The 10,547-nt window shown below is 35.0% G+C and overlaps 1 protein-coding gene across 1 annotated transcript; it reads left to right on the top strand.

The window, feature by feature from the left end:
- The first annotated feature begins 5,283 nt into the window (after positions 1-5,283).
- LOC147487462 (cytokinin dehydrogenase 5-like) lies at positions 5,284-9,949 on the top strand. Its single transcript, XM_086572172.1, is given in 6 exon segments — positions 5,284-5,885; positions 6,024-6,050; positions 6,053-6,150; positions 6,772-7,044; positions 8,215-8,477; positions 9,413-9,949. Coding segments are annotated over 6 exon segments (1,539 nt in total). The 5' UTR covers positions 5,284-5,332; the 3' UTR covers positions 9,738-9,949.
- Positions 9,950-10,547: the final 598 nt, after the last annotated feature.

The raw sequence follows: 10,547 nt of genomic DNA, 5'->3' as shown, positions 1-10,547 counted from the left end.
TTACTTGGTTTTATTCCTTTAATTGCATATGCCTTAATCGATTACTTATATGTTGCAGGTACTCATGAAAAGGTTGCTCGTGCTTACAACATTGCACCAATTGAATACAAACGGATTAATGTTTTGACCAACATTGACTTGAGCAACACATAAATGAGCTAGACAAGGCCAGGGGCCAATTCATCAAGCGAACCCCTGAAACTGATTGAGGAACACTCGAGAGAGCAATAACAGACGAGTAATGACGACCAATACAATGAGATCTTCTATGACAACATATTAGACATCCCAATATTAAGTTAAGGGAAGTCATTTCTATATAAGTTTGATTTGTAAATTGAGATTTGGATTGGTGTCTATGTTTTTATAATAATGTTTAATTGATTAGTGTTTTTGTTTCTTGTTATTATATGTTGATTAAGTTTGTGGAATGTGATATCTCTATAAGATGGAGTATTCATATGTGCTAGAGCTAGATGTGCAGGGTGGACAAATTGTGACCAGAAAAAAATAATTTTTTTTTACTAACAAAAGTTTAGTAATGGATATTTCCATTACAAAAAACTATCCGTTACAAAGAATTATAGTAATTGATACAACCGTTACTTAAATTAATTTAAGTAATGGTTGTATCCATTACTAAATTTGGCCTAAGTGACAGTGACGCCCCAGAGCTAATAGATATAACCGTTAGTAAAAATATAAGTAACGGATATAGCTATTGGTAAACGCTTTTTTTGGTGTAGCGCGAGCGTATGATTCACGACTCGCCTCGTGAAGCTTTAGTAGTGGTAGAAGTACACTTCAAAAAAATTTAGAAGTTTAGGCTCATCCTAAATTGTTTAGATTTTGAGTGAGGGAGATAGAAAAAGAAAGGTAGACTCTTGAATATTAGAATGGTTCTAAGCTAATGAACTTGAAAGCTTTAATTGTTGATTAAAATGACTTGAAAATAGGAAATGAAGATTGATTAAAACATTGAAATGAAATAAGCAAACAAGATGAAGATTGAAACAAAGAACAAATAACAAGTTTGATTGAAATAAATAAAATGAAATAACAAGTTGATTGAAATAAAGGAAATGAAATAACAAGAAATTAAAAACATGAATTGGGTTTGGATCCTAAGACAATGGATGAGTTATTTTTTCTTTGCTTTTTTATTAGAAAAAATGGATGTTTTGTACCATGAACTTTGCTGGGTTTTATCAATTTGGGCCAAGAACTTTTTTTTTAGCAAATTGGGCCATGGCCTTTCTTTTTTGTATCAGTTTAGGCCACAGGTGTATTTCCGTTAGAAAATTTGACTATGTGTACAAACGGCTGCCTATATGTACAAACATCTGCTTATGTGTGCTAACGAAAGATGGCGTGTCGGTATTGAAATGGACAACTAACAAAATCTGATGTGGCGCTTACGTGAGAAGCACATGAAATTTCAAGGAAGACTGCTCATGAAATTTCAAGGACTCGTGAAAATTTCTTGACTTCATTTCTTTCTTTCTAAATCGCCATCTCTCCATATTTTTTTGTTTCTGGGCTTGTGAACCTGATGAAATAACCCGTCTCCTTCATTTGTCTCTTAAACAAACCCTATCTTCTTTATTATCTCATTTAAGTCTTCTCGTTGGTGTTTTAATTTAGGGTTTTCATTTTGTGCAATTTTGAAAATGTCAACTTTTGGAAATCTCTATAATAGGTGTGGTGAGTCAAATCATTCGTCTAACAATTGTTGTTGGTTATTGACACCGTGTTGTTTTCAAAAATGTGGCGGAAGTAGGATCCTTAAACAGTCTCGCCAAAGCCATTCTCTTGGGCAATTTTTTTTGACATGCTGCATTTGCAGAGACTTCCAGTGGTTGGAAGATGCAAGAGCATTGTCAATGGTATCTTTGGAGAGTCTAAGATGTAGAAAGGCGAATTGCGCAGGGGTTAGAAAGGTTAACATATCAAAAATGAAAAATGAAAATGAAGGCAAGAAATTCGTGAATTGCACCGAGTGTGGGAGCGATTTCCAATAGTATGAGGAACTGTTAATGAACAACATTGAGTCGGCAGTGAGTTCAAGCTCTTCCCTAGCCAGCTCTTCATCATCTTCAAAAAGAGATGAAATCAAAAGAGATAAAAAAAGTCAAGATTACATTTGAAATAGACGACGATGGTTTGGCAAAGGAGTTTCAGTTTCATTGTAAAATTAGATGAGTGCAATGTGATTTCCAATGGTATTGTAGTAGAAGGAGTTTGAGTGCACTGTGATTCCAATGGTATTGCAGTAGTGGAAGGAGTTTGAGTGTCATTGTTAATTTAGATGAGTGCACTATCTGTTTGAGTTGCCTGTATTAGTGCTTGTTTCTTAGCGCTTAGTGCTTGATTAGTTCTGACAACAAAGATTAATTAGTTGTTTCTTAGTGCTTGGTGCTTGTTTCTTAGTACTTGATCGGGCATACAACAAAAGAAATCACAACAAAACACTAAACCACCATCAAGAACCACCATCACAACAAGCCCCAAGTGTTTACATAACATTTAGCATAACATGACACTGAACCACAAAAAAACCTAAATATAAGCACTAAGTGTTTACATAATAGCATACACCAAGTGTTTACATCACCAAGTGTTTACATCAGTGTTTACACATGACTGCATATACCAACAAAAGGAAACAGACAAAACAAAGACTGACTACGCAAAAGCCCAACAGAAAGCCCAAAGCCTGTACTGCATCACCAAGTCTTCAAACATGAACTATTTCCAAACTTTAGTTTTGGCTTTGGCAGCTGTAGATCTAGTTTTAGGTTTTGGGAATTTGAAGCTTTCTGCGTTTATAAATATCTTGCACTGGCCATACTCACATGTTCAACTTCTTCTATGGACATTATTATATGCACGTTTACATATAACAACTCTTCTGTCCATTACTAATGAGCACATAATTCCGAGACTACGCCTCTAGCTTCTAGAATTGGTGTTGGTACAAGAAGTAGATCGATCTTTGAGAGAGCCAATCACACAAGAGTGGACTCAAATCCAAATTCCTAGCAAGCCCTAATGAAAGTAACCATGGTATTAGTAAAAGGAGAGGAAGACCCGTACTACAAACTAAGGACAAATTGACTCAAACGAAAAACGTCAAATACAATTTTGATTTTTCTAATTCTTGATCGTTACTTTTGATGGAGCAATTCGACATGGATCTAAAAAGAATATGAACAAGACACACATTTTATGCAAAAACTTACAATAACCGTTGCACACAGATCACATACTAGTTAACTTCTAAGTCTCGCCTTATCATGTACAGTTGCAAGTGTTATTGGTCTTTATCAAGAATCAATGTGGTATATCTGTTGTGTTGAATTCAAGTTGTTGAACTCGATCGATCATCATTTTCAAGAATCAATCAAATCTACTATCAAATTTTCATTTGCATGCAGATCAATATTTCCAACAACCTAAATTAATAACTTGATGTAACTTGTAAAATTGTCAATAGGTTTGTATTGTATTATTATTGGTCTTATTCAAGGATCGGTGTAATCTAATTTATCTAAGAAGAAAGGAAAGGAAAATATAACAATGTGATCTAAACAATATATCCAAAGCTTGCTGACATTTATATTTGGTCGTTCAAATATCATGTTTGATTCGCAAGAATCAAACTGATCTAGCCATATTATCTTCTGATGTTGCCTTTAATCTAAGTTTAAACATAGTTTCGCCTCGATATGTGGGACACAATGGAGAAAGAGTACGTACTTATTGAGTTACTGTCTAATACTCAATTAGCTAAGCTACCAAACCTCCAATTGTGGTGTATCTATTGTCCAGTTGTCCTTGGTCTTCCTCTACGATTCCATTCCAATATGAAGACACAACATTCACCTAAAAGATGATAACTGTACATTGAATCAAATTCATCCAATGTTCAAAGATAGCATTATGTACTCATCTAAGCTAGTATATTGTATACGAAAGGAGAAAAATAGGTAACAGTAAAATAAATATCACCGCTGAAATATCACGCAAATTTACTTATTTGGTCCGTTTCAAGTGAAATATTCCCTTCAAATGCAGACAGACAGACCACCAAATTGGACCATAATCAATGAAGTGATATCAGGAAATCTAAATGCGTCACCATCAAACGATGAAACCATTATTCTTTAGAATCTAATAAGATCGTTATAAGATCATATTGATTTCGAACTCTTCCAATTAACATTCATTATGCCTGATGAACGATTCAACATCGAAGACATAGTCATATGATCATATCTATATTCCTACAATGTCAACCCACTTTAGTCAATCACTAGATCACTTGGGATTTGTTTCAAATTTTTGTTTGACCAAGGAACGAGTTCATAAAGCCTAGCCATTTGCTCCCATATACAGGGGATTAATTAATCTGTGCTTAACTAACAAACATCTGACCAAGTTTCCAAAGATTTTCTTTGTAAATTATCAGATGCGCAGGGGTAACTGGTAACCAATTAACTTCTCCGACCAAAAGGTGGCTTCAAGCCTTAACCAAACCATATATGATAATAGTAATTTTCATAGTAATTAACTTTTCACTAACTCGAGCCCGAATGCTATAATCGTAGTAGCCTGTAGGATCACACGAGCGAAATTCACTAAGGCGGTGTAAGTACACGAGTGAAAATTCACAAAGTCGCATCCTAGATCGAACGCATTGATAAAGTAAGCTAAGAGTAATGCACGAATCTAATTCTGCATGTCATAACTCTACTAATGACAATTGGCATGAGATATATTGACGGTGAAAATAATTCTTGAGCGGAAGATAAGGAAAAGGAAGAGTCTCACAAGATGACTATAAAAAGGGAGTAAGAACTACTATTGGATGTAGGTTGGGATCCCGGCCTCACCATGTTTAGGGAGATAGCATCTTGATACCGAGTATGGGTGGCATGACCAGCAGCTAGGTACCGAGAATGTGAAGCCAATTCGGTATCTCAGTAACGAATTTGACAATGTAACCTGTAATTTGATTTTCCAGCAGCAACGAGTTACCGAACAAAGCATGATATCTCAGATTCTCAGCATCTGTTCGCTGAATGAACCGAAATTTCGCCATCTCACCGAAATTTCTGCATGTTGCGTAGCAAATCTTTTGAATGGAACATGCTTACATATTAGGTCTTAGTCTGCATACATGGCACAAATCTAGCTCCCTATAAATACCGCGGTTACTCAAAGCAACCTGCAACACTTGCAGCCTTGCTTCTCTATTCTCATGGCTAGTATCACTTTTCTTCTTGTAATATTCGTTATCTCCATTTCAATCTCTACCGCTGACTTAATAATGTACCCTGTTTCACTTCAACAGTTAAATTTAACAGGCGAGCTTAGCCTCCATGCAACCGATATTGAAACAGCCTCTTTAGATTTTGGTGGAATAAGTCATGTTAAACCCTTAGCAGTTTTGCATCCGAGTTCTGTGGAGGACATAGTGAGCTTGATTAAAGCTGCTTACGACGCTGCAGAGTCGAGCCAAGCGTTCACAGTTTCTGCAAGAGGTAATGGGCATTCACTCAATGGACAAGCTCAAACAGGCAATGGCGTCGTAATAGATATGAGAGCGTTGAAAAGTAGCCACCGGTTTAGAGTAAGTAAACCGGTTTTGGGTGCACTTAATACAAAGGGTGAAGAGAAACTGAAGTACGTGGATGTCTGGGGTGGCGACTTATGGATAGATGTGTTGAAGTGGACGCTTAAGTATGGATTGGCACCAAAGTCATGGACAGATTACTTGCATCTTACTGTGGGGGGAACTCTTTCTAATGCTGGAATAAGCGGTCAAGCTTACATTCATGGCCCTCAAATTAGTAATGTTTACGAACTTGATGTTGTCACAGGTGAGCTATTAACTTTATCATTGATCCACTCTGAATCTAGTATGTGTAAGAGTCCATAGTGTTAATTAATAATTTTTTTCCCTCTTATTAATTAGGGTTATTTAATTTGATTAATATGGTTTTTATTGTTCACTGCAGGTAAAGGAGAGGTACTTATTTGTTCGGAAACGAAAACTCAGAGTTGTTTCATGGGGTTCTTGGAGGCTTAGGACAATTTGGGATCATAACCAGGGCTAGAATTGCCCTAGAACAAGCTCCACAAATGGTATAATTAACTATTGAGTATTCATACAGGCAAAAGGGACTCCTGGGACATATACAAACTAATTTGAAAAATTAATTAACAAACTCGTGACCATTCAGTTAAAAACTTGGGATTTTCTTATCATCATCTTATCGATCTCCATCCTACTCCTAGCTACTACCAGTGCTAAATCTAAAGCACTATTCTTATCTGACCTTGCTTGTTATAACCCTACAGCCGATCAAGTAGCAGCAGCCAGCTGGAAGTTTGCTTCTAAGTGAAGTCCGGATATTATTGGGCTAAGTTTTTGTGACGACCTACTATTTCCTAATCCTACCTAAGGAACCAAATTTCAATTTCATTCAATGTTTCCAAGAGGGCTGGGAAATAAAGTTCGTAATTTTATTTGTAATATTTGCAAGAAAGAAATCGTCCCCTTGATTGTCCCCCAAATTGGCAAAGAAAGGGAGAGACGAAACGTTTTGAAGTCTTCAACTACAGATCGATCTCTTTCAACTAGGAAGCAGGCATGATATGATAGAATGAGTGTATGACACACATAGTATGGCATAGAACATGGTCACAGACATGGGATTACTGGGTCCATTTAATAAGGTTTCTAATATATTTTGTGTTTGATAGGTGAGATGGATTCGAGTGCTCTATTCCAATTTCTCTGCTTTCACTGGTGACCAAGAGAACCTCATATCTCTGCATGGAAAACCATCTAGTGAGAAGTTTGATTACGTAGAAGGTTTTGTTATCGTGGATCCTGGACAAGTCAACAATTGGAGAACATCCTATGCGTCTCCTCGCGACCTTAATATCAGCTCTCTTGCTACTGATGATGGATTACTTTATTGCATGGAGATCGCTAAAAACTATGATGAATCAACCGCGGATGTGGTCGACCAGGTATATAGGCATACTAAATAATTCATAGACTACTCACATGCATGCATGTACCCTGTTGGCCTGGATGCAGTGGCGGAGCCAAGGGACCAGGGTACGCCCTGGCTTACCCTGAAATTTGGAAGAGAAATAAATTTGTTTTGAGCTGATAAAGAGGAATAACTTTGCCCCACCATCCTATGAATTCTCTCTCAATTCTCTCTCTTGTCCAAAGTCATTTGACTTGAAGTTTTGAACCTTGATTGATTTGCAAACACATATATCACATGGGTCCACTTCCAACGAAAACCAGAAATTCCTAAGCCAAACAAAGTTAATGTACAATACGGTAAATCTGTCATAGTTTATTCTTGAATGTTTCTTTACTTGTTATGGCATTTAAATATGCATGGGGGGTGACATTTCGCAAGTGGCCATTTATCAAAAAATATATTATAGACACCTTGTTTAAGAAAATGGTACATCAATTAATAAATTAAATAACATAATGAATAAGTTAAATTAAAGGTTAAACTAATTATCCTAACTAGTTGATGTAAGGTGTAATCCAATACTTACTAATTAAGAAATCCACATTTCTTGAAAATATTAATATAATTTTAGTTTTCAAATATTGAGAAAATAAGTTAAGAATTATTCGTTTACATAGATTAACAAATTAAGAAAATGTATATAGATTAACAAATATTGAAAATGTTTCTCAAACTTGTATATAGATTAACAAATGTATAACTAAAATAAAACAAACTAATTAAGTTTGTGCACCCTAACTGAGTTCAATTGAAAATTTGTAGTGGTCACCGGCTCACGCTGAAACTAATTCCTGTCTCCGTCACTGCCTGCATGTATCTACACTGCTACCTATAAATATACCAACTATATACGGGTAATAAGGCACAACATGCCCCCTGGATTATGGAAGATCTAGCTTGAGGAATCTGGGGTTATGAAACAAGTTTGAGGCTATTAATAGTCACTTGATCAAGCCATTGTCAACCCATATTATAGAATCTGGTCACTGGATTCATCATTTCGAATTTAAGTATTACCAGAATATGTTTTGACTCTTTAATTCAAATAAAGCCGAAAATCGGGTACACTAGTACAGTATTTAAGTATACAAGTACATACAGATTGATTTATTGATCGAGGTAACAAGTATTTATGCTGCAGGAAATAGAATCGTTGCTGAAAAAGTTGAATTTCATTCCATCATCAGTTTTCACAAACGATGTTTCTTATTTGGATTTCTTGGACCGGGTTCACAAGGAAGAGTTAAAGCTTAGAAACCAAGATTTATGGGATGTACCACACCCATGGCTCATTCTCACTATCCCCAAATCCAGAATAGCGGACTTTGCAAATGGTGTCTTCAAGGGATTTTTGGGGAATAAGACAGTTGGACCCATTATCATCTATCCCTTGAACAGAGACAAGTGAGTTCTCATTATAGTCATCATAATATATTTCAAACTGGGGATCGAGAAACATTTCGGTCCATAGCGCTTCGGACCAAAGTGCCTCCTAAGGATCTATCCACAACACATCTATCTATTTTGTTTACACAACTTGATTAACTCTACTTACGACCATAGTTTCGGATTTCGGAATTTTTGGAATTTCGACAAATCTAAAAACTAAAATTCATCAAATTTCGACCCCTATCATATTTGGAATTTCAATTGATTTTGGAATAATCAATATTTCGATTTTATATTTGGAATTCCAATTTTTTGAAAAACCAAAATATTAGACGGAATTCCGAGATTTTGTTCGGAATCACGAACAATGCTTACGACTTTATTTGTTTACTTATTTATTACACCTAACTAGATCCTTATTTTTTTCTCCCCAAAGAAACTCAATGTCAAATTAACATGTGCAAAAATAAAACTCGTGACCAACAAGAAAAAAAATGTATAAAATTTACTTTACCTCTAATACGTACTATTACTGTTTTTCTTGTTATTCTTTTAAAGATAATTTTCCCCAACTCGAATTAAATCCGATCAAATGGATGGTTTGAAAACCTTCTCTTCTTTTAATTTCAAAAGGAATATATATATAATATATAATATAACCAATGAATTATGGAGAAACAATACAAATTTAAATTGCTTTGTTTAAAATTACATCAATTCTTTATTGTTGCCTAAGTGTAAACTAAATGACCTTGGTTTTTTATTTTTATTTTTATTTTTATATTTTTTGATCTGGCCCAAAGTGTATCGATCAATTAGTTTGGGCCCGTTATTTGGACCATATTAATGTTGTCAGCCACTTGGCATTCGTATAGAACATAACATAACTCGAAGTTTTCATAATTATTAATTTAACATTTAAAATTTCTTCATGTTTAATTCCAATATAGGTGGGACGATCGAAGCTCAGCTGTTATACCAGATGAAAATATGTTTTACCAAGTTGGTCTACTAAGGTCAGCCTCGGACGCCAGTGAAGAGAACTACTTAAGCGCTCAGAACCGTCTTATTCTTAAATTCTGCGATGAATCAGGAATCAAAGTGAAGCAATATCTTGGATATTACAAAACTCAAGAAGAATGGGAAAAACATTTTGGTGATAAATGGAAATTGTTTTGCAAAAGGAAATCGGAGTTCGACCCCAAGTTCATTTTAGCAACAGGTCAACAAATATTCCAACCTATTTTCGATTCTCCGTCAAATATTCCAACCTAGTGTGTTTATGGCTTTTAGTGTTCCCTCAACTTCACAAGACCATATTAGGTTGTTATATAAGCTTTATCTCATAAAATGTGTATATAGTGGCTTATTGTTATTGATTGTTGTGTGTACATACATGTACAATCTATTTTTGGATGCAAGGTTATATCGATTACTATTTCTGTGTGTATATGTATACAACCGTTTACACAACGTGTTTTATACAACAGTTTATACAATTGTCTATATTTTACTCTACAAATTTATTTATGACTTGATTTTTTTTATGGATGTCATCTTTTCACTATGGATAATAACAACCCTGCAAAAAATGGTCACATTTGGAAATTTCAAAAGATGTCAAAAGAAGGTTGCAAAATTTTAAATCCTGACTGTTAAAAAAAAATCACATTTTCAAATCAACTTTTGAAGAGAGGTAGAGATTTTGAAATGAACTCAAATTTTGTGGATATGATCTTTATAGTGATTAGATCATACCCACAAAGTATTATCTCTTAGTTCAACTTAAAAGGGTATTGTATAAACTGTTGTACAAAAGGTGTTGTATATGGATTCCTCCTCATATATATATATATATATATATATATATATAAGAGTAGCTTTCGTTAATTTACCATATTTTTTACTATAATGTATTAAGACAAACAATATTGGGAGCCAATTATGAGGCAGACAAGGGAGAGAGTCGAGGACTCACTACCAAGTCCAACGTAGGTTGACAAATACAAATAACCATAAAAGCTAAGTGAAGGAAATGTACACCCCCAACTACTCCCCTAGTCGACTAGCTAGTTCCCCGATCAC

The sequence above is a fragment of the Coptis chinensis genome, chromosome 7 (genome assembly GCF_015680905.1).
Source record: "Coptis chinensis isolate HL-2020 chromosome 7, ASM1568090v1, whole genome shotgun sequence".
In the NCBI taxonomy this organism is placed as follows: domain Eukaryota; kingdom Viridiplantae; phylum Streptophyta; class Magnoliopsida; order Ranunculales; family Ranunculaceae; genus Coptis; species Coptis chinensis.
Note: the sequence above shows the minus strand (reverse complement) of the source record. Positions and strands in the feature narration are given on the sequence as shown.